The sequence below is a fragment of the Aspergillus novofumigatus genome (genome assembly GCF_002847465.1).
Source record: "Aspergillus novofumigatus IBT 16806 chromosome Unknown P174scaffold_2, whole genome shotgun sequence".
Taxonomy (NCBI): domain Eukaryota; kingdom Fungi; phylum Ascomycota; class Eurotiomycetes; order Eurotiales; family Aspergillaceae; genus Aspergillus; species Aspergillus novofumigatus.
The window spans coordinates 379742-404623 of record NW_020194275.1 but is presented as its reverse complement, the minus strand read 5'-3'; the positions used below and the strand labels follow the sequence as shown (position 1 = coordinate 404623).

Below are 24882 nucleotides of genomic sequence, written 5' to 3'. Positions count from 1 at the left end.
AGCTGATTTAGCCGAGCTAATTAGGATTCTACTAGAGTTTCTCAAATCTCATACAGTTCTGAGATTTCCAACACAAAGGTTACGTCCACTAAATGAATTCTTAAAATCCAGCGCAGATAGCTAGGTTGTTCACTTTATTCTCACATATTATACGCTCAAAGATGACAAAAGACGAACTATTACCGTGCATTCTCACTGGTCCAACTGAGTCTTAAAATTGCGCCCCTGGCGGTCATGTACAGAGGATTATGTTCACAAAGGGTGATCTCCTCCTCGATTTCTTCAACATCAATGAGAAGGGCTTCTCCTCGTGCCTTTCTAGTCTCCTTGTCGTCAAGCCATTCAATACGATAAGAATGGCTACTGGAGCCTGCGATATCCTCGACGACGATCTCCAGGGGCCCAGCAGAATAAGGCTCAGATGTCTCTTTGGGGCCCACACTTCCAAAGATTCCGGAACCTTGAAGTATAATTGAATTGCTTCCAGGTCCAGGATTGGCTTCTTTTATGCAAGAGGCTGACTTATCGGGACGACCGGAAACAGAATTTGCACATTCTGATCTTTTAACTGATCCCATGCTCTCTCTTGGGTCGGGGTCTCGGTTTAGCTCTGGTTGGAAGGATGCGGTCTCATGGGCCGGCGGACCGGCATGCGTAATGTTGCTTCCTTCCAGTGACGTGGTAGTTAACATAGTTGTACCAGATGCAGGGAGGGTAAAAAGTGTACTTTCAATCGGGTTCGGACGAAGGAGTTTCCGCTTTGTTGAAAGTAGCGTTGTACAACTTTCTTGAAAGTTGCCCTGCAATGATTGGCAGAACCTTTGTTCTACTTCTTGAAGCTGTGGCAGGCAAGGCAAACGCCATCCAGGATAGAGCCTTCCGTGGGACCGGGGAGTATGTAGCTTGCCATATACTTTGATGAACAAGTTGCAGAGAAAGCAAGCATCTTTACTGGAACAGATAACTCGCGGGAGAGTCAGCGGCGGGTGCAATTCAAAATATGCAATGATCTGGACCTCGGAATGGATTTTTGCTTGTCTTAAGATATGCATTACCTGCCGGCAATATTGGTCTTTGGCCTGTTGCTCACTCAAGCCGAGCACGCGACAAATCTCTTTCAGAAGCTTCTGTTGTCTTCCTTTTGCACTGGCCTCGGTGACTTTAACGAGCAGATTCGGGGTGTATGTGTCGATGGAAGGAATCGTGAATGCCTCTTCAGGCAGGTGGACAGGTACCGTCCGCATGTTCCGAGCTAAAGGAACATTCTTTGCCGTGCGGTATAAGAATCGAGCAGCTTCCCGGTATCGGGAAACTTTACCAACTATGTTTATAAAACTTTCTCTGGCGGTAGGGTCCATATGATTATTTGGTATGATGTCGATAATGGGTTGAAGCTGCTTGATCTGATGTATGCGATAGATACTTTCCACAAGCTCTATTAGTCGTGCGGTGACCTGATGTTTTGACCATAAGTCAACGACTTTTCTAACCTCCTTAGCCCTGGTCAATAACAAATCTACGGCTTCCAATAGGCTTCTATCTTTTAGTTTGTCCTGGCTGATACGCGTAAGTGCCCTGGTCAGCTCCTGCAGAGTATCCTTGAGAGATCTCTTCATTTTTACGCGCCCAGTAGAGCCCAACCGCAGTCGGGAAAGGATACGAGATGAACACATCGAGACGACCATGTAGAAAACCTGGTTTTTAAGGCTTGGGGAGCAATCTGGCCACGACATTGTCAACAAGCGAACAAGCCCACCCAGATGCTACTTACCGGTAGACACCCGCGTAAGGAGTGCAAAGATCTCATCAAAGCCCTGCTGGATAGAATGAAGCACATTGTTTCCATCAGAATGATTGGCCTTATTCACTGCAAATATCACATTCAAAGAGCCCGTTGCTGAATCTTCCCCAATGCAGACTGCCGGGATATGTTCAGCACCTTCTCGATTGTGCGCAAGGAAAGCCAGAGCCCCAGCTAACTTGCGCTCCTGGTCAAGGGAGAGAACATATTGACCTGATGATATACCGTGTATAACGTTCGAAGACGGTGGGACGGGGATATTATGAAACAGTGAAGCAATGGCTATGTCTTCAGCGCACTTGATTGCAGGATTGGAGATTCGAGGCATTATTGCGAAACTTGAGGTCACAATGATTGCAAGGAGGGTTGTCTATTAACTATGGGTCATGACTGATCTCACCCTACATCCTGTCCTGGTTTGCTTTTAATAAGACTGTATTCTATGTTTCCTTTAAATGGCTATAAATTATTTAGCCCAGTCAAAATCGTGTGATAAGATCAGTAAGGAAGATCAGGTGGGGTTGGTTGACAGCTGTCCCTGTATGACAGCATCTGTTGGTTGGCCGTAGTCTTTGTTTGACAGAAGTCCCTGTATGACAAGCAGGTTCCCTTTCCTCTTGGCACAAACCATCAACCTTAGATATAGCCTACGGCACCAGGCTGCCAGCTTTGCTCACCTCCCTCACTTCAGACACATCCTTGCTCACCCCCTTTGCTCACCCCGCCTAAACTTGCTAAACTTAGTCTAGATTATTTACACTTGCTGGAGTACTGTCAGTTAACTCCCTCTACTAATTTCTTCTACTAGACTACTTCCTAGTAACTTTTATTTTCTTAATCTCATCTGAGTCATCTCTAATTCCTAGAGGAGTGCTGTCATCTTATCCTACTCCGCATGAGAGAGTCTCAGAGTTAGGATAGAGTGGGATTGGTTGGGTTCAGTGGATATTTTTATATACAAGAGGATCAAAGAAGCATCTGCCTATAAGTTAATAATAGTCTAATAGAATTACTATTAGAGATGCAGAATCACGTTGAAATTTGAGTCGAAATATGCTTATTTTCTCAAGTACAAATATGGCCTAGATAGTCAATCATGGGGAGGCTTGGACCATTATTTGATATAATCTTACATATAGATTCTTAGTTATCTTAAAACTTACTAGTATATCTTAATTTAGTAGTTACATGCCTAGTTTACTCTTAAGAGATATTTAGGAATTAACTAAGGCTATTCTTCCTAGTTAGTGACTACTCTGGCTAAGAAACTCTGATGTCGATGTTTTCACCGTTCTCGCGGCATTCAGGTCTGCAAGGCTAGGTTAGATTTGACAGAGAGCAAAATGGTGCAATACTCCTCAAGTAATGCATACCAGTCCCGAGGGGTCGCTCCAGACATTATTCGACTCGCGCTCATGATACTGGTAGCCCTTAGTTAGCTTTGGCTCTGGACGGCACCGGAAATCAATATCTGATCCTGCTAACTACAGTAATCATGAGGGTTTATATAGCTTCATTTTGGCACTTTTTCCAAACAGACCTACATCCTGCAGGGCCTTGGAGATCCAACCTAGGACTCGTGATGACGATCCACGTTTCTGGGCAATGGTGTATTGATTCGGGGACAGACTAGGACGGACAAGACCGGCGAAAGCCATGAACCACTACCCATAGAGACCACCATCATTTTGTCAGGGTAAACATGGTATCATGCCAGACAGCATCGTCCTGAGGCATAAAATAACACCTCGAACCCCCGGAAAAATGATTTCTCACCAACAGGGATCCAAAAGGTCGGCGACAAACATACAGTGGTTATGCAGGGTTTAAAAAAGTATTAGTAAACCGGGCGTTCGGGCCTAGGGTAACCCAAATCGGTGGAATGGTCAGAATACTTTGCGTAGGGGTCCTCCCAGGGAGCGGTGTAATCGTCAATATGGATCCAAAGGTTTTTGACGAACATCTGACAGTCATTGAGGATTAACTGGTAGGGCTCAGCCTTTCTCACCAGGTCACGCCCTACAAAAGGGAAAGGTATTAGATCGGAAACTCCACGAGTGGGGTTGTGGAAAAGATGAGGTAGGACACACCTAGCCAGTCTATATTCTCCTCTGACTGTGTAGTCTTTCCAACCCGCCCTATATAGGTGGGGTGGAATTGCCGTCTGTCATACCGGAGCTGCCTCTGTCCATTCTCATCAAGTTTTCCGACAATGGCGAAGTAATTCCAGGTTAGTGGATCATTGTCATCTCCTTGTCCCGGTTCTTTCTGCACGGCACCCATTTAGGTCTGAAGCGTATGTAGACCACTATGGTGAGAGCCTACCTCAACTCGCAAAGCCCAGTGTGCAACCAGAGGTAACTCCATTAATCCTTGCGGCGCCTGAGGAGCGCCAGTAAACCCAGCGTAATCAGATTCTAATATGTACGAGGAAGTCTCGAATTTCCGTAGCGGGCGGGAAACCTGCTGTACATTGAACAACTTGGACATACTTTCGAAGATGTCTATGACGAGGGTGTAGTTAAGATGGTGGTTGTGAGAGTCAAAAGGATTGATTCAGAAACTGAGGGGCCTTGTATTTAAGCTGCGACCGCCATCGACCCGCTTCCTCCTCCTGGTGTAAAGGTTAAGAGATATAATTCGCTCCAAGACCGCTGGGATGAGGGCGAAAGGCTGGAGACTCAGCTCACCAGCAAATGGCCTGTAAGCATCTATCTGTCGTGTCATCTGCCCTTGCGGGAACGGGAACTGGGACCTTATTGGCCGCCTTGTATTACCTGGCTTTCACAGTGCGTTCTTAGGGACATACCACACAACCTCTTGGCCGCTATGTGAGCCAACGCCTGAAGTCCGCAACCGATATAATCCTTGTATCATAGCTGTCCGACTACATGCACCCCGAAGGATAGTCCAATAGTAGTGTTCTTGGCGGCAATGATTGGTGACTATGTGCCAAAGAGTGGCAGTGCTCCGACGGGGGGGGAAAGCGCATGACAAGGTACATTGTTTGTTAGCATGATTGCAGCAGCTTCAATCATAAGTCAAGTCTGGTGAACATAGCCCGAGGATCAGGTGAAGAAGCACCACGTCCAGCGAGGGAACCCAAGGTTCTTCCTGTTGTACTTTCATGTTCTCTCCGATCCGACTCTGCTCAACAGAGCGAATTGAGGCTCAGCTTTGCCCACCTCCTGGATCTTATATGACCCCCAGGAACATTGAAACATCGAGAATTCATTACCCTTCCCGACTCGATGGACCCCCTCTACGATTTCATTAACAGTCAATACCAAGTTTGGGATCCATGCATGTTTTTAGACACAGCCGCAATTGATGTGACCGAGATTTGGACGGATCCGACCAGCCAGAGCAGACTTACCAGACAGAGACGAGTCGCTACCTCCGATGTAGACGAATGGCTCAAACAGACTTCAGCGACCATCGGCGGCGCCAAATCCTCGGTCGTACTACGGCTCGTGTGGGTCAAGTTTCAACACATGGAAAGGATCAAACATATCTCGTCCGCGGTCCTGGACAGACTCTTGAGCCATTTCGGTATCGAGGTAGCGCACAGGTGGAACTGGACCTGCTTCGCCGGGTCGACACGCTTCGACGGTCCGGGGCCTGAGAGCGGCCCGCTGTTCAGCTACTCGGTGTGCAATCACCCCAAGGTTGCAGCCGCGTGGTCGCACAGCCCCGCCACTGGTATAACTCAGGGGATATACTTTGCGGGAGCAAGTCAAGTTCCCGAGCTGCAGGATCTTTTGCTCTCCTTGTCAGCGATTGCAAGCCACCCAATGCTCCCTGCGCTAGTGTTTGGTATTAGCCTGAGCGGTCTGATCGAACAAGAGCACAAGAGAATCAAAGAGAATGTGAGAGCGGTGGAGGTGCGAACACGATTCCATTCATGGGCGAGCAGGAATGAAAATCCGGCGGAAGGGGACTATATCAGTCTTTCGTCTGCGACGACGGGAGCGAAAACAAAGCTCGCAAACCTGCACCGGAGAACAATCATACTCCATGAGCTATGTGATTTTGTTCGCGAGAACTTACATCCTCATTCCAAGGAAGAGTCACTCGTCAGGAGCCCTCTTGTTGAATCAATAGTGGAGTACACGCGAGTACTCCGGAGACGAACAGTGTTGCAGGCGGCAGACGTCCAGTTCTTCCAGCACCGCGCCGACGCCCAAGTAGCAGCGGTAAGCAAAGAGACATCTAACCTTGTTCTTGCATTCCACTTCTCTAATATGCTTCTTTAAACAGCCCGCCGTTATGATAGCACAAGACAAAGCTGCAGTCGACACAAATATTACGAGTGCAATGCAACAAGATTCATCGTCACTCAAGACTCTCTCGCTAGTCACGATGTTCTTCTTGCCAGACACCTTTCTTGCCACTTTGTTTTCTGTCCCTCTTCTGAACTGGAAACCTGAGGAAGCTATGGAGGGAAAGTTTTGGATATACTGGGCGTTTGCCATCCCACTTAGGCTGATAACGTTTGGAACTTGGTGGGTATGGACGTCCATCCTAGAAAGGAGAGTAAGGATACCGGCGCAGGGAAACCAGGAGAAATGTAAGGAGGTATAAGGACTATCGAGATCTGCGAGTTATGCTAGATCCCGACTTTCAGAAAGCATCGGCAACTTATAGTCGGTTCAAAGAGCAACAGGATCAAATTTGAATTGGAGATGAAAATCTGGCAAAATACATGTAAGCTGGCCAGAGGCTGACTGCTCTGGCCTGCTTACATCTATGCTGGGTTTGGGCCATAGAAATCTCGGGACCTGAACCCAGCAGGTTAGGTTGGTCGAATAGGGCGAACCCAGACCGACCTACGGCGGACTGAATGTACAAACCGGCCAAAATAAATTTTTACCATTGATACCTCCAGCCACGCCGCTTCCCGCGCGGCCATGCACCACCTAGTTAGTAATCACATGGAGTAGCTGGCAGGAATTACCTAAGGCAGTGAGTGAAGTAGGAGGCAGATATTCAACTAAGAAGCTTTAATTTCAACTAATTGCAAGGTAGTCCAGTCGGTAAAGCCTGCGCAAGATATCTAGGTACCTGGTGGATGATTAAATAACAATTGCTGGCATGCCTAGGCAATACACACCCATGATGACCTAATATTCTGATATAATACCTCTCAAAGGGGCATAGATATCTATATATTTTTATATAGTAAGCCATGCCCCTGAGGGGGGTTCTCAGCGCGGTGGATCTAGGTTCAGAATAGAAAAAGATTTTTTCTAAATAAGACTAGCTGGATTTGAACTCAAGGCCTCTAGATTTTAACATTTTATATAGAGGTACCTTGCTGGCAATGAATAACCCCTAGATCCATCACTAAGGCATGGTAGGGCGATGTAGGGGCGACACTAGGTAATATAACTATTAAAAAATAAAAGAATTAGGATGTGGAGGATGCTTATGAGGCAGCTATTCATCTTTAGTAATATATATTATTCTAACCCATTTAGCCATACAAATATAACCATGATGAAACTAAGTTAATCTATACCCTATAAACTATAGAGAATAGACCCTTATAGAATAAGTTCCTTACTTAGCATGTTCTATGTAGCAATTAGTACATATATTATTATATAAAGGAAATATATACAGGTGGGCACTAGTATGATATTAATAGGTATATAGATGGTTAGAGGTAATATTATTCCATATAGCTAAAATGCTTTATAGATAGGGGGTATGATGGCACTGCTCATATTCCAATGGTATGGTAGTATTTCGATAGAAAACTAAGCATAGAGAAGAGGGGGAAGAAGTATGTACATAGTGGGGAGATATGTAAACAGAGGGTGGAATAGTGCAAATAATCCAAATAGCCCTGGAGAGGTAAGTGGTCAAGATGGGCAGAAAGCTCTGTGTAAGGAGGTCCGCGGGGAATATGATGATGGATTATCACATTACCCCCCCTTTAGGTTCTGGATGCCCTCATCCGGGGTTTATCATCATCAGGGTGATCATTAAGGAATATATTATCTTTGGCTGCTTATAGCCATTCTGGTAGGCACATCAGCGGGCCTGGCATGGCTGGATATTGGGCGTGGAAGTCATGGAGTAATATTAGGGAGTTCCTAAAATTTCAGGCTGGATACCAGGTAAGATTAACATCATGACTAAGCCATCTTACCCAGTACTGGAGCTTGTGATAGTGGAGTTAAGACACTAGTATCTTATTAACCTCCCATTCATCTTCACTATTAACTTCTAGTGGGGGAGCTAGGTCCTGGAGCTAGCCAGGCAGAGGAGGTATAGATAGGGCTTTGTGAAGCTTCTCAGGCGCAAAGACAGGGTGGACTTTTATAGAATCTAGGAGATCTAGTTAGAAGGTGTTCCCCTCTTGCTTTATAATTTAGTATGGTCTAGCAAGCTGGTCAGTGAGCTTCTAACTGGGATGGTCAAGCTTCTAATCTAATATGGTAATAAAGACATAATCATTAATATTAAAGTTAACAGTATAGTAATGCTTATCAGCCTATTACTTCTATTAATGTTAAGTGGCTTCCATACCTCTATAAGTATATGACCAGATCTCCTCTATGTATCTAGCCATCTGCTGTGCTTGCTTGCGATTAATATTAAGGTCTGATAGCCTAGTAGCTGCTAACTAGTTAAAGGATGTGCGTGGTTCAAAGCCTCTCTTAATAAAGAAGGGTGATATCCTAGTAGATTTACTTAGAAGCACTACAGTAGTGAAATTTAGTATAGACAGCTACTAATCCCAGTCATCCTAGTAATAATTAATAAACAGCCATAATCACTATGCAATCCACTAGTTCATGACTTCTGTTTAACTATTAGTCTGTAGATAATGTCCTAATAATAGCTTGAGGCAGATCTGCAAGACCTTACATAGTTCATCCCAGAAATCTAAGATGAACTGACCTCCCCTATCTAAGATGATTATTTCTAGTAAGCTAGTCCATGGGTAAATATAAGTAATAAAGAGACGCGCCATGTTATGAGCAGTAGTTATCTTATAATAGGGGATGGCAAAGGCTCTCTTCCCTAGTTAGTCCACTATAATAAACACAGTGTTAAAACCTATCTTAGAGCATAGGAACAAATAGAAATCCATAGCAATGTATTGCTAAGGTTAGTTAGGGATTGGAAGGGGCTGTAGTAGACCTAGCAGAGGGTCTCTACACATCTTTATTTAATGGTAGATAAGGTAATTATCTACATAGTGGTCTATATCCCATCTTTAGGAAGTCTAATAGTAGTAAGTGTGGATAAGTCTCTTCATCTTAGCCTTGCCTGGGTGTGTGGAAGACAGTGGGCGGTGGATTTTATCTAGTAGGTGAGTGCATAGGTCACCTTTATTAGGCACTACTAGGCATCCTTAGAAGAGTAGAAGTCTATCTTAGAGTTCCTATTAGTTACTACCTGCCCATGCAAGCTCTTACTTAGGCTGAAGGCTGTCATGTAGTTAATTTGCTTTAGATACCTAATCTACTATTGATATCAGGCTAGGGGTAACAGCTGCTAAGATTTAGGGGTTAAGGTGGTCTAGCTTAAATATTAACTAAATTTAGTAATTATTAGTCCCTTCTAGGTCTTGTGGCCTGGAGAGTGCATTAGCTAGTATATTAAGCTTCCCCAGCTGGAAAGTAATAAGGAAGTAGAAGCTGGATAGGAACTTATTCTATTAGGCCTGTCAGGGGTTTAGTTGCTGTTTCTATATGAAATATTATAATGCTTAGTGGTCTATAAATATCTTAAATAGTTTAGCTCTTTATAGGCCCTGCAGCTCAGCTTACCATTCTTCTAAAGCATGTATAATAGCTAATAATTCTTAGTTATAGATGCTGTAGTTATGCTCTACTAGATTTATGATTTTAGAATAGTAGGTAATAGGATGCCACTCTTCCCCCCACTACTAAGAGAGTATGCTGGTGACTATGCTATTAGAGGTATCTATCTCCAGCTTTATAGGTAAGGATAGGTTATAATAGGTGAGAAGCAGAGCTTCTATAAGGGTAACCTTTAAATAGTAAAACATCTTCTTATAGTTATTATTCTATGTAAAGGGAACATCCTTCCTTATTAATATAACTAGGGGTTTAGTAACACAACTATACTCCCATATGAACCTCTGATAGAAGTTATAGAAACCTAGAAATAACTAGACCCCCTCACAGTAGTAGGAGTCTTCCACTTCTGTACTATAATGACCTTTTCTGGGTCAACCTAGATGCTGTCTATTAAGATGATAAAGCTAAGATACTATGTCTTTATTACATAGAATTTATATTTCTTTATTAAGGCTTATAGGCCATGCTCCTGTAAGCACTGTAGAATAGTATAGATGTGGAGCTGGTGGTCTAACTTATTATTAGAATAGATTAGTAGGTTATCAATGAATGCAGTCAGATATTAATCTAGGTAATCTATAAAAATGCTATTCATAAAGTGCTGGAATGTAGCTAGTCTATTAGTAAGTCTAAAGGGTATTACCTTATATTTGAAGCTGCTATATTATAAGTGGAATGTGGTGAGGTCCTCTAAGACCAGGTCTATGTGAATCTGATGAAAACCCTAGTGGATGTCTAGCTTGGTGAAGATCTTTACTTTAGAGATATACTCTAAAATCTTATTAATTAAGGGGAGAGGGTAATGGTCCTTACACATTATAGTATTTAGTTTATAGTAGTTAATATAAAAATATAGTCCTCTACCTAGCTTTTCTATCATAAGAATGGGAGAAGCAAAGGGAGCATTACTAGGTATAATAAATCCCTTATAGAGGTTGTCTAGTATGTATTCCCTTACTGCTTCTAATTCTTCTATGTTTATCTTATATAGGGGCCTATAGCTGACTGTATTCTCCTATTCTAGTTCAACTTTATAGTCAAATTCCCCGTGGTGGGGAGGTAAAGTATCAGAATTATATTTAGAGAAAACATTAACTAGGTCCTAATAAGGTTCTGGTAGGACTTACTTAATCTCATCTTCAGTAATCACTGGACTATAGTTGGTTGACTAAGATATTAAAGACTAAGCTGTAATGGTCAGCTGCTGAGGGAGGGAAAGAGGTTATTTACCCTATTTCTTATTAATTAGTTTATTAAGCTCATGGAGGGAAGATAAGAAGATAGTAGCATCTTTCTTATGCGCATATTAGTGGAAGGCTACTGCGCCTATTATAGTAATATTAATAACAGTCTTGCTTGGTGGGTGGGTAGGTTATAATATTAGTTCTATGCCTCTTCCTTATAGGGCTTATTCTATCTTAAGGGTGTAATGCTACTGATCAATTTCCTTTATTCTTATAGGTTAGTATTATCTGATCTCATAGAAAGGTGAAGTAGTGGTTATTAGTGTTGCTAGGTTAGGCTTCTTAGGGGAATAGGGCTTGGGCGCCTCCTTAGAAGCTGTGGAAGAAAGCACTAGGGACTGAATATATAAGTATTCAGAGGTATCTAGGGACCCTTAGATTGTTCTGGAAAAGGGGTGCCATAACCTTATGCTATAGCCCTATGGTTCTCCTATTAAGCTATGCATATTTAAAGGCTTGGTTACTGCCCTGGGAAGAACCACAGGGCTAGGGGTGGTTAGGGAGAGAAGAGAAGATAGAGCTGAGGGAGGGAAGATATCCCTTTTATACCTTGCCTATCACCTAGCGCAGTGTACCACGTCATGTTAGTGATCTTAGTTAATAGGTTGCCTAATTAGGAAGTTATGAGGGACCTCCCAGTTCATCTATATAGCTATCTTATCTTAGTAGGTGGGTGGCAAAGACTAGATTAACTATTTCCCTATATAATCCACTAGTATATAGTATTCTGTGAGCTACATCCTTCCTAGTATGATATTATGGTGTCCTAGGTCTAGTATAAGAAATAGCATCTGTCTTATAATATGATTATCTATGGCTATAGTTAATATAATAATATGGGTGAGGGGAATGGACTGCCTTCTATTAAACTCTATAACTATATACTCCCTTTCTAGGGGCATAGTAGGTATTCTAAAACATTAAGATATCTAGATAGCTAAGGAAGTGGTTATATACGCGTATGCATTTGCTCTGGTGTTGACTAGGGAGCTTATAGATACTAAGAATCTATTAATAAGGATAAGAGATTTTAATTAGAAACTATCTTCTTTATTACCTAATAGATTCTGTAAGTCTAAGTTATATAAGTTAACTAATTTTATGCCTAAGAAGGAGACTTCTCCTAGGCATCCTTATTTTCTGGTTTAGGAGTGGGCTTAACAGGCTATTCTAATACTTTAAGCTGCGCAGCCTGCTTTATAGGGTAGCTATAGCTAGTATACCTAACCTGGAAGCATGTAAAGCATTTACCCTTACTTATAAGATGCTTCCTAGTCTCATTGTTAAGGTTGCTAGAAGCTGGGGAAGCTGTAGTAGTATAGCTATGAGCAGTAGTATTATCTATAGAGGGAGTAGCTACAGCTAGGGTAGTAGTATAAGATATTACTCTAGTCCCTCTGATTTAAGTATTAGTGCTGCTGTTTAAATAAGCCTTAATTCTCTCTATATTCTTGATGTTTGTTACTGTATAGCTATAGTAGTCTGTGAACTCCCAGAAGGTCTTATTATTATTATTATACGCAGGCATAGTAAGCTCTTACATATGGAGAGATAGTTTATTATATAGGTTATCTTTCTAGGTCTCCTCAGGGATGCTTGCTTCCACTATAAGGTATAGAAACTTAGAAATGAAGTTATTCTATTTAACTAATAGCTTTATATAGAGGGTGTTATATTTCTGCTTAGTAACTTGCTTATGATTAGGATCTGTGAATATGTTTTCTAGGTGCTTAAGGAGGTTGGTGGAGTCCTAGTATGGGTTAACAGTGTCTTCTTATAGATGAGGGGTAATATGCTTCCAGGTGTTGCCCTTAGTATAACTGGTTATATAGGTGATTCTCATCATGGGGTTAGGGAAGTAGTTAGCATTAGTAATAAGCTTCTACTTAATGGCTAGTAACTAATCTTTAAAATAAGGGTCCTTTCCATTGCTAAGGAGAGGGGGGTCTGGAATCTTTGCTAACTTACTACTAGTAGCTGAAGCCTAGGAACTAGTATTTCTAATGCCAGATCTACAGGCTACCTATAGGGTGAAGTTATTTTATTTATAGATTGCCTCTTTGAGCTTCTCTTAGGCCTTGTCACATTTAAGGTTAGTAGCAACAAGCTAGGCCTGGGTCTATTTATGTTTCTAATAGATCTGTTTATTCTAGTGCTTGAGATTATTGGTCTTACTCTAGCTCTTAATAAGTTACTTATTTAGGAGAGCTGCCTCTACACAGTTCTGGTTTGCCTTTATGTCCAAAGTGATGTAGATCTAGGAGATGGCTTCCTAGCAGTGCTTAGGGTCCATTCCCCAGTAGGCAGTAAATTCTTCATAGGAGATGCCATTAGCTGGCTTGTGAGTGTCTTTATTAAGGCTGCCATTCTCTGTCTGGTTGAGTAGGGTAGTTAGCCTTCTAGCAAAACCTGAGCCTGGTCTAGTATACTAAGTAGAGGGGTTATAGGTTCTATTCCCAGCTCCTTGCTGGTTCTCAGGCTCCTTAGTGGAAGCTATAGGTCTGGCCATTGTTTATTCTTTCATGATCTTAGTTGATAGATTGTATTATTGTCTCTAACTGTTGGCGTTGTTGGCACGCGAAGGGTTCTTTACAAGAGGAGGTAAGATCAGTGCTTAATGTAAAAAAGAACGCGTTTATTGCTGGATCTTGAACCTTCTAATAAAAGAGATGATGCAGGAAGTAATGCTTAGTTTTATATGATGGCACTGCTTATATTCTAATGGTATGGTAGTATTTTGATAGAAAACTAAGCATAGAGAAGAGGGGAAGAAGTATGTACATAGTGGGGAGATATGTAAATAGAGGGTGGAACAGTGCAAACAATCCAAATAGCCCTGGAGAGGTAAGTGGTTAAGATGGGCAGAAAGCTCTGTGTAAGGAGGTCCGTGGGGAATATGGTGACGGATTGTCACAGGGGGCCTTTAATATAGTTCACTATTAATATATATCTATATCTCTCTAACTAAGAAAGGTTAATATCTAGTTCAGGTGGTTCTGGTTCTGATGATATATTATTACTGGTTTATAGAGGGTTAAGATCCATAATTATAACTAAAGTAGATAGTCATAACAGAGGCAGCTAGGAATATATATAGATAAGTTTATTTATTAAGGAATAGAGGGTTAGATGTTAAATCTTATCCTAGACCTCTAGAGGGTTAAGCCTAAAGAGACTAATAACTAGAATATTAAATTAAAATATAAAATAGTTACTATTCCTTTCTTTTTTATCTAAATTTTGTATATCTAGTAGGTGCATCTACTAATTAGTTATTAGATACTTTATTACTATTACTAGATGTTTATTAATAGAAAGCTAATAGTTCTAGTAGTAGTTAGTATTCTATAAACACCTTATCTTCCACTTCCTTTACTTTAGTTTTTACTTCTACTAGTGTAGTCTTCTCCTTCTTAACCCTAATAGATTATTTAGGAGTTATTAGCTTTCTCTCCTTATTAATTATCTTCTTCTTCTTAATTATCTCTCTCTTTCTCTTCTGTAGTAGCTTCTTATCCTTTAAGCTATTATCCTAAGCCTCATCTCTACTTATAGCTATGTTGCTTTATTAGCCTAAATATATATGCATTATAAAGGCTATATTTTAATAGATCTTTATGGTTTTATTTTTTATCTATTCTATTTTGCCAGAGCCCTTTAAAAGGAAGTTATTTTAGAGGATAGTGTTAAGTAGGTTATTCTAAATCTCTAGTTTAAGTAATATAGGACTAGTATCTTTGTTAAATATAGTAGTAATAAAAACCTCTATAGCTTGCTCTTCTATAAGAATTAGTTCTACTTTCTCCTTATATTTACTGAATAGAATCACAAAGAACTCCTCCATGGTTGAGAAAGTAGTATTAATAATAATAAATATTTCTATAGGTTCTAATAAAGCCATAATATTAGAATAGGTATAGTAGTTAAGAATAATAATATATAACCTATCCTAGACTAAGAATCCCTGTTATAATACTTTGTGCTAGGGTTTTCAAATTCACCTAACTAGAGATGAAAATATATCTTCTAGGTTTGCCTAGCTTATGAACTTAGGTTTCCTTACCTATGCTTACTAACTAGAATACTACTAGTATTTAGGTGTTTAGCTAGAGCATTCAGAGTATTCTATATTAACTACTGCTAGATCAGACTGCTGATCCTTTTAAGCAGTGGATCTGATATTAAGGACTACTAAGTAGGAGGTTCTAGAGTAGGGGAGAACTACTAGCTTAATATTACAGGAGGGCTTAAGATAATAATTATATCTTCTTCCTATCTATGTTCAGGTGAGGAAGGGATCATCTATAGCTAGTTTAGATTTACTTCACTATAGTAAGGGCAGGTATTATGGCCTCATATAATAGATTAATCCATGAAACTAAGAGGATACTAATAAGGCACTTCTTGCCACTATATAGAAGGAACTAGATAATAAAAGTATTAAAGGACTAGGCCGTGGCCTTCTATATATATATTTTAGGACTTACTAGCATCTGGCTTCTTAGTACAGCTTTTCTTATTATCTATAATAAATATATTTAGCTAATATGCCTAGTGATTATCTTTTTACTGCTATGTAAAAGCTAGATCCTAAAGGGGTTACCTACTAATTAAATGACCTTCAATACTATTATAGAGAATATATTATACCTAGACTAAATTATCTTTGGTTAATTAATAGATACTATAAGCTTTAGTTCTAGGGTATAGATATCTATGCTGCTATTAATACATACTCTTACTATATTATCTAGATATATATTAGCATCTTAAATCAGATAGCTGTTAGTATTCTTTAATAGTATCTTAATACTCTAGAGACATAGAAGGTACTCCTGCAGATCTTATATACTAACTAGGGTATAGAGACTCCTCTTATTATATCTACCCATCATTCTTTTATTAAGAGATTACAACCAGATGCCTTTTTTAAAGGCTGTTTTTACTATGGGACTAGCACTGCTAATTAATAAATTAAGGTATAGTAGGGTTAGTTAATAAAAAGTATTCTATTCCTCTAGTGGGTATATCAGCTTCTTAAGAATAGAAAACTTAAAATTAATAATATCTAGGACTACTTTATACAGTTATTAGTAAATAGTTAATTTTAGAAAGATTTAAAAGCAGACTATATTGCTATTTTAGTAATATATATACCTATTCTTTATAAAGAGATCTATAGATTTATTTACTTATAGAATATCTATTCCATCCATCATCAACCTAGGCAGCCTAACTATATGTCTAGGCAGCCTATAATATTATATTATTAGCCAGGTGATGATGTCTAAGACTATAGCCTAAAACCTAATATATTAACCTTAAATAACCTTCAGGATAGAGTAGCTAGCATAAGTAAGCTCTATCCTTGATTATTACATTAATTAGTTTATTAATATTTTAAAGGTGTTGATGACTACCTATCATAGTTAATAAAGGAGTAGTATTAAAATAAACTTAGAGAGCTTAATTATCTAGGTTATATTAATAGATTAGCAGTGCTTACTAATAGTACTTAAATATATCAGCAGGCCTATCTTTAGCTACATGGATGTATATAATAATATATTAAATCTAATAAAGCCCCTATTTTAGAGCAACTAAAAGCTCTAACTATGATGGCACTGCTCATATTCCAATGGTATGGTAGTATTTCGATAGAAAACTAAGCATAGAGAAGAGGGGGAAGAAGTATGTACATAGTGGGGAGATATGTAAACAGAGGGTGGAATAGTGCAAATAATCCAAACAGCCCTAGAGAGGTAAGCAGTCAAGATGGGCAGAAAGCTCTGTGTAAGGAGGTCCGCGGGGAACATGGTGATGGATTATCACATTACCCCCCCTTTAGGTTCTGGATGCCCTCATCTGGGGTTTATTGTCATCAGGGTGATCATCAAGGAATACATCATCTTCGGCTGCTCATAGCCATTCTGGTAGGCGCATCGGCGGGCCTAGCATGGCTGGATATTGGGTGTGGAAGTCACAGAGCAACATTAGGGAGTTCCTAAAATTTCAGGCTGGATACCAGGTAAGATTAATGTTATGACCAAGCCATCTTACCTAGTACTAGAGCTTGCGATAGTGGAGTTAGGATGCTAGTATCTCATCAACCTCCTATTTATCTTTGCTGTTGACTTCTAGCGGGGAGCTGGGTCCTGGAGCTGGCTAGGTAGAGGAGGTATGGATAGGGCTTTGCAAAGCTTCTTAGGCGCGAAGACAGGGTGGACTTTTATAGAATCTAGGAGATCTAGTTAGAAGGTATTCCCCTCTCACTTCATAATTTGGTATGGTCTAGTGAGCTGGTTAGCAAGCTTCTAACTAGGATGGTCAAGCTTCTAATCTGATGTAGTAATAAAGATATAATCATTAATATCAAAGTTAACAGCATGGTGATGCTTATTAGCCTATTACTTCTATCAATATTAAGTGGCTTCCATACCTCCACGAGCATATAACCAGATCTCCTCCATGCGTCTAGCCATCTGCTGCGCTTGCTTGCAATTAATATTAAGGTCTGACGGCCCGGTAGCTGCTAACTAGTTAAAGGATGTGCGTGGTTCAAAGCCTCTCTTAATAAAGAAGGGTGATATCCTAGTAGATTTACTTAAAAGCACCGCAGTGGTGAAATTTAGTATAGACAGCCACTGGTCCCAGTCATCCTAGTAATGATTGATGAACAGTCATAATTACTATGCAATCCACTGGTTCATGACTTCCATTTAACTATTAGTCTGCAGATAATATCCTGATGATAGCTTAAGGTGGATCTGCAAGACCTTACACAGTTCATCCCAGAAATCTAAGATAAACTGACCTCCCCTATCTGAGATAATCATTTCCAGTAAGCCAGTCCATGGGTAAATATAAGTAATAAAGAGACGCACCATGTTGTGAGCAGTAGTTATCTTATAACAGGGGATGGCAAAGGCTCTCTTCCCTAGTTAGTCCACCATAATGAATGCAGCATCAAAACCTGTCTTAGAGCGCAGGAATGAATGGAAATCTATAGTAATGTATTACTAAGGTTAGTTAGGGATTAGAAGGGGCTGTAGTAGACCCAGCAGAGGGTCTCTACGCGTCTTTGTTTAATAGTAGATAAGGTAATTATCTATGTAGTGGTCCACATCCTATCTCTAGGAAGTCCAATAGTAGCAAGCGCAGATAAGTCTCTTCATCTTAGCCTTGCCTGGGTGTGCGGAAGATGGTGGGTGGTGGATTTCATCTAGTAGGTAAGTGCATAGGTTACCTTTATCAGGCACCACTAGGCATCCTTAGAAGAGCAGAAGTCTATCTTAGAGTTCCCATTAGTTACTACCCACCTATGCAAGCTCTTACTCAGGCTGGAGGCTGTCATGTAGTTAATTTACTTTAGATACCTAATCTACTATTAACATCAGGCTGGGGGTAACAGCTGCTAAGATTTAGGGGTTAAGGTGGTCTAGCTTAAATATTAACTAAATTTAGTAATCATTAGTCCCTTCCAGGTCTTGCAGCCTAGAGAGTATGTTAGCTAGCATGTTAAGCTTCCCTAGCTAGAAAGTAATGAGGAAGCAGAAGCTAGATAGGAACTTATTCCATCAGGCCTGTTAGGGGTTCAGTTGCTGTTTCTGCATGAAATATTATAATGCTTAGTAGTCTGTAAATATCTTAAATAGTTTAGCTCTTTATAGGCCCTGCAGCTCAGCTTACTATTCTTCTAAAGCATGTATAATAGCTAATAATTCTCAGTCATGAATGCCATAGTTACACTCTACTAGATTCATGGTTTTAGAATAGTAGGCAACAGGATGCCACTCTTCCCCTACTGCTGAGAGAGCACACCAGCAACTGTGCTGTTAGAGGCATCTATCTCCAGCTTTATAGGCAAGGATGGGTTATAATGGGTAAGAAGCAGAGCTTCCATAAGGGCAACCTTCAAATAGTAGAATGTCTTCTTGCAGTCATCATTCCATATAAAGGGAACATCCTTCCTTATTAATGCAACTAGGGGTTTGGCAACACAACTATACTCCTATATAAACCTCTGATAGAAGTTGTAGAAACCTAGAAATGACTAGACCCCCCTCACAGTGGTGGGAGTCTTCTACTTCTATACTATAATAACCTTTTCTAGGTCAACCTAGATGCCATCTATTAAGATAATAAAGCTAAGATACTACATCTTTATTACATAGAATTCACATTTCTTTATTAAGGCTTATAGGCCATGCTCCCATAAGTGTTGTAAAACAGCATGGATGTAGAGCTGGTGGTCTAACTTATTATTAGAATAGATTAGTAGGTCATTAATGAATGTGGTCAGATATTAATCCAGGTAATCCATAAAAATGCTGTTCATAAAGCACTGGAATATGGCTAGTCTATTAGTAAGTCTAAAGGGCATTACCTTATATTTAAAGCTACCATATTACAAGTGGAATGTGGTGAGGTCCTCTAAGGCCAGGTCCATGCAAATCTAATAAAAACCCTGGCGGATGTCTAGCTTAGTGAAGATCTTTACTTTAGAGATATACTCTAAAATCTCATTAATTAAGGGGAGAGGGTAATAGTCCTTATGCATTATAGCATTCAGTTTATAGTAGTTAACACAGAAATATAGTCCTCCACCTGGCTTTTCCGCCATAAGAATGGGAGAAGTAAAGGGAGTGTTACTAGGTACAATAAATCCCTTATAGAGGTTATCTAGTATGTATTCCCTTACTGCTTCCAATTCTTCTACATTTATCTTATATAGGGGCCTGTAGCTAACTGCATTCTCCTATTCCAGTTCAACTTTATAGTCAAATTCCCCGCGGTAGGGAGGCAAAGTATCAGAATTATATTTGGAGAAAACATCAACTAGGTCCTAATAAGGTTCTAGTAGGACTTGCTTAATCTCATCTTCAGCAATCACTGGACTATGGTTAGTTAACTAAGATATTAAAGACTAAGCTGTAATAGTCAGCTGCTGAGGGAGGGAAAGGGGTTATTTACCCTATTTCTTATTAATTAGTTTATTAAGCTCATGGAGGGAAGATAAGAAGATAGTAGCATCTTTCTTGCATGTGTATTAGTGGAAGGCTACTACGCCTATTACAGTAATATTAATGACAGTCTTGCTCAGTGGGTGGGTAGGTTATGATATTAGTTCTATGCCTCTTCCTTATAGGGCTTGTTCCATCTTGAGGGTGTAATGCTGCCAATCAATTTCCTCCATTCTTGTAGGTCAGTATTATCTAGTCTTATAGAAAGGTGAAGTAATGGTTATTAGTGTTGCTAGGTCAGGCTCCTTAGGGGAATAGGGCTTAGGCGCCTCCTTAGGAGCTACAGAAGGAAGCACTGGGGACTGAATATATAAGTGTTCAGAGGTATCCAAGGACCCTTAGATTATTCTGGAAAAGGGGCGCTATGACCTTACACCATAGCCCTATAGTTCTCCCATTAAGCTGTGCGTATTTAAAGGCTCAGTTACTGCCCTAGGAAGAACCACAGGGCCAGGGGTGGTTGGGGAGAGAAGAGAAGATAGAGCTAAGGGAGGGAAGATGTCCCTTTTATACCCTACCTATCACCTAGCACAGCACACCACATCATGTTAGTGATCTTAGTTAATGGGTTGCCTAATTAGAAAGTCATAAGGGACCTCCCAGTTCATCTATATAGCTATCTCATCTTAGTAGGCGGGTGGCAAAGACCAGATCAACCATTTCCCTGCGCAATCCACTAGTATATGGTATTCTGCGAGCCACATCCTTCCTAGTATGACATTGTGGCATCCCAGGTCTAGTATAAGAAATGGCATCCATCTTATAATATGATTGTCTATGGCCATAGTTAATATGATAACATGGGTAAGAGGAATAGACTACCTTCCATTAAACTCTATAACTGCATACTCCCTTTCTAGGGGCACAGTAGGTATTCCAAAATATTAAGATATCTAGATAGCTAAGGAAGTGGTCATGCACGCGTATGTATTTACTCTAGTATTAACTAGGGAGCTTATAGATACTAAGAATCTATTAATAAGGATAAGAGATTTTAATTAGAAACTATCTTCTTCATCACCTAATAGATTCCGTAAGTCCAAGTTACACAAGTTAACTAATTTTGCGCCTAAGAAGGAGACTTCTCCTAGGCATCCTTATTTTCTGGTTTAGGAGTGGGCTTAACAGGCCATTCTAATACTTTAAGCTGTGCAGCCTGCTTTGTAGGGCAGCTGCAGCTAGTATGCCTAACCTAGAAGTATGTGAAGCATTTGCCCTCACTTATAAGACACTTCCTAGTCTCATTATTAAGGTTGCTAGGAGCTGGGGAAGCTGTAGCAGTACAGCTATAAGTAGTAGTATTATCTATAGAGGGAGTGGCTACAGCTGGGGTAATAGTATAAGATATTGCTCTAGTCCCTCTGGTTTAAGTATTAGCACCACTATTTAAATAAGCCTTAATTCTCTCCATATTCTTAATATTCATTACTGTATGGCTGTAGTAGTCTGTGAACTCCTAGAAGGTCTTATTATTATTATTATACACAGGTATAGTAAGCTCTTGCATGCAGAGAGATAGTTTATTATATAGGTTATCTTTCCAGGTCTCCTCAGGGACGCTTACTTCCGCCATAAGGTATAGGAACTTAGAAATGAAGTCATTCTATTTAACTGATAGCTTTATATAGAGGGTGTTATATTTCTACTTAGTGACTTACTTATAATTAGGGTCCGCGAATACATTTTCCAGGTGCTTAAGGAGGTTAGTAGAGTCCTGGTATGGGTTAATAGCATCTTCTCATAGATAAGGGGTAATATGCTTCCGGGCATTGCCCTCAGTATGACTAGTCATATAGATGATTCTCATCATGGGGTTAGGGAAGTAATCAGCATTAGTAATAAGCTTCTACTTAATGGCTAGTAACTAATCTTTAAAATGAGGGTCCTTTCCATTGCTAAGGAGAGGGGGGTCTGGAATCTTTACTAACTTACTACTAGCAGCTGAAGCCTGGGAACTAGTATTTCTAATGCTAGATCTGTAGGCTACCTGCAGGGTGAAGTTATTTTATTCACAGATTACCTCTTTAAGCTTCTCTCAGGCCTCATCATGTTCAAGGTTAGCAGTGATGAGCTAGGCCTAGGTCTGTTTATATTCCTAATAGATCTATTCATTCTGGCGCTTGAGATTATCAGTCTCACTCTAGCTCTTAATAAGTTGCTTATTTAGGAGAGCTGCCTCTGCACAGTTCTGGTTTGCCTTCGTGTCTAAAGCAATATAGATCCAGGAGATGGCTTCCTAGTAGTGCTCAGGGTCTATTCCCCAGTGGGCAGTGAATTCTTTATAGGAGATGCTATCAGCCGGCTCATGGGTGTCTTCATTAAGGCCACCATTCTCTGTCTGGTTGAGTAGGGCAGTCAGCCTTCTAGTGAAACCTGAGCCTGGTCTAGTATGCTGAGTGGAGGGGTCATAGGTTCCATTCCCAGCTCCTTACTAGTTCTCAGGCTCCTCAGCAGAAGCTACAGGTCTGGCCATTATTTATTCTTTTATAATCTCAGTTAATAGATTGTATCATCATCTCCAACCATTAGCATTATTAGCACGCGAAGGGTTCTTTGCAAGAGGAGGTAAGATCAGTGCTTAACATAAAAAAGAACACATTTGTTGCTGGATCTTGAACCTTCTAATAAAAGAGATGATGCAGGAAGTAATGCTTAGTTTTATATAATGGCACTGCTTATATTCTAATAGTATGGTAGTATTTTGATAGAAAACTAAGCATAGAGAAGAGGGGAAGAAGTATGTACATAGTGGGGAGATATATAAATAGAGGGTGGAACAGTATAAATAATCTAAACAGCCCTGGAGAGGTAAGTAGTTAAGATAGGCAGAAAGCTCTGTGTAAGGAGGTCCGCGGGGAACATGGTGACGGATTGTCACACTAACCAGTGCATGGAATTAGGAGGGCTTCAGGGTAGATAAAGTAGATGAAATTAATATTTATAATAAGGGCCTAGATAGGCTTATAACTAATAAGGATTTTACTTTTCATAAATAAAATCTTATAAGAATCATCCCAGATTTATATTCATAGTTATATACTAACTAATAAGCTAACTAAGGGCTAATAATAGCTTTACTTTTTAAATAAAATCTATCTTATAAGAATCAATCCTGGATTTGCTTTCTATAGTTATATACTAACCTATGAGCTAACTAAGGGAGAAAATAATCTAGTAAAGGGTGAAGGACTATTAGTTCTTTATAGCTAAATATAAAGTTATTAAAGTTTGCTAGGACTCTATCTATAAATAGTAGATTAAGTATATCCCAGCATCCTTATATAAGGACTTAGTCTTTATTATAAACTTTAAAGCCCTAGTAAATAAAATTATAATCCTCTAGCCACTAGTTAGCTAGTTCTAGCAGATTAATCTACTCCCCTAGCTAGATATTAGTGGAGTATTAGAGTAAGCAGAAATAAGTATAGTCTATTACTATAAAGTACTTATATAGTGGCCTTATTATAATCTGCTCTTTAGACATCTTATATAGAGTAAGTACCCTTATTATAAGGTTATAGATAGCCTCCTTTTAGTACATTAACCACCATCACCATCTATAGCTCTGAAAGTATTTAGCTCTAGAGGTCTTAGCAATATTATACTATGCCTCTAGCTCTTATTTTAAAATATCTGGTATTATATTAGGCCTAAAACTCTTAATATTATTCTGTTACCAGCACTTCTCCTAGATAGATAGGTTTATCTTAGTCTCTAACTCCTATACTAAATTACTATTATCCTAGGTGGTAAATACACTCTCCTTAGTAATGCTAAGTCATTCTATAACCTAGCTATTAGATCTACCTTAGTACTCTCTATAAGAAAGTTAGAATAGTTTATTATATATATTAGTTCTTATCTCACCTTTTTTACATGACTTAATCCTTAGTAGTGTTAATAAGAAGAGCTCTATCCTCCTTAGAGGCATTCTAAAATTCTTCTAAGTCTTAGAGTATTTTAAGGGCTCTCTAGACAGCCTAATAATCTATATTCTTTACTCTCTCTAACTATTACTTAGTATTAGTTATTTAAGCAAGCCACTCACAGACCTTTTTAGTATTAGTATTTATAGAGAGCTCTTCCTCTCCCTTATACTTATAGCTAGCAAGCTAACCAGGCTTTAGACTACATATTCTCTATATTAAGACTATTTCATAGATTAGTATATATCCTATTATATATACTATAAGATGCATAATACTTACTTAACTTAATATATTGTAAAGTCACAGATAATAGGAGTTATAGTTAAGAGATATGCACTATTACTATAAGATAAATAGATTAAGGGTAATAATATTAAAGGAGAATAAAATAGAGAGGTGAATAAGGTAAGTTAGGTAAGATATAATTAGTTTTCACTAAATTTAATATAAGGTGAGGGTAAGATATAAGTAAATTAAGTATAAGTTAAATAAGTACTTTATATATTATTATTAATATATTACTTATATATATCTTTAGTAAATACCCTCAGCTTTACTAAATTAGGAATTTCTTTATTCTATATTAAAATAAAGAGAATTCTCTCTCTACCTACTTCTCTACTTTATTACACCTACTATTATACCACTCTATTATAATTACTATTTCCTGTGTGTTCCTTTCCTCTCACCTACTTTATTTCTTACTTTATATCTTTACTCTCATAATTACCATTCCCTATATATTCCCTCTATCTTATATAGTTTATTTATTACTTCATATCACAACATCAAAATGGCCAGAACTAAAGCTAGTGCTAAAAAGAGCACTAGTAGAAAACCATTAGGTTAATAAGCAAAGCTGAAGTAGATTGCTCATAAGATATTGCCTAGATAGAAGAGTGTTATAATGCTAAAGGCATAGCTAAAGAAAAAGTACTACACCTGCCTAGGAGGTAAGTACCTAACCACTAGATTATTTTATAGATTATTATATTTAACCCTATATTAGTTGCTGCATTATAGGAGATCAAGCAATACTAGAAG

The 24882-nt window shown here is 39.3% G+C and overlaps 2 protein-coding genes across 2 annotated transcripts; one reads left to right on the top strand and one right to left on the bottom strand.

The window, feature by feature from the left end:
• Positions 1-179: 179 nt before the first annotated feature.
• On the bottom strand, positions 180-2261 carry P174DRAFT_474641 (nucleic acid/nucleotide deaminase domain-containing protein; the record flags this gene model as incomplete). The annotated part of the gene is made up of 3 exons (XM_024830653.1): positions 1772-2261; positions 523-1720; positions 180-480 (listed from the first exon to the last, which is right to left on the bottom strand). The coding sequence occupies exons 1-3, from the start codon at positions 2127-2129 to the stop codon at positions 180-182; spliced, it is 1857 nt and encodes a 618-aa protein (XP_024685013.1). The 5' UTR covers positions 2130-2261.
• A 2634-nt stretch (positions 2262-4895) lies between these two features.
• Positions 4896-6841, top strand: P174DRAFT_448201 (uncharacterized protein; the record flags this gene model as incomplete). Its single annotated transcript, XM_024828742.1, has 3 exons — positions 4896-5997; positions 6062-6310; positions 6830-6841. The coding sequence occupies exons 1-3, from the start codon at positions 5053-5055 to the stop codon at positions 6839-6841; spliced, it is 1206 nt and encodes a 401-aa protein (XP_024685012.1). The 5' UTR covers positions 4896-5052.
• Positions 6842-24882: the final 18041 nt, after the last annotated feature.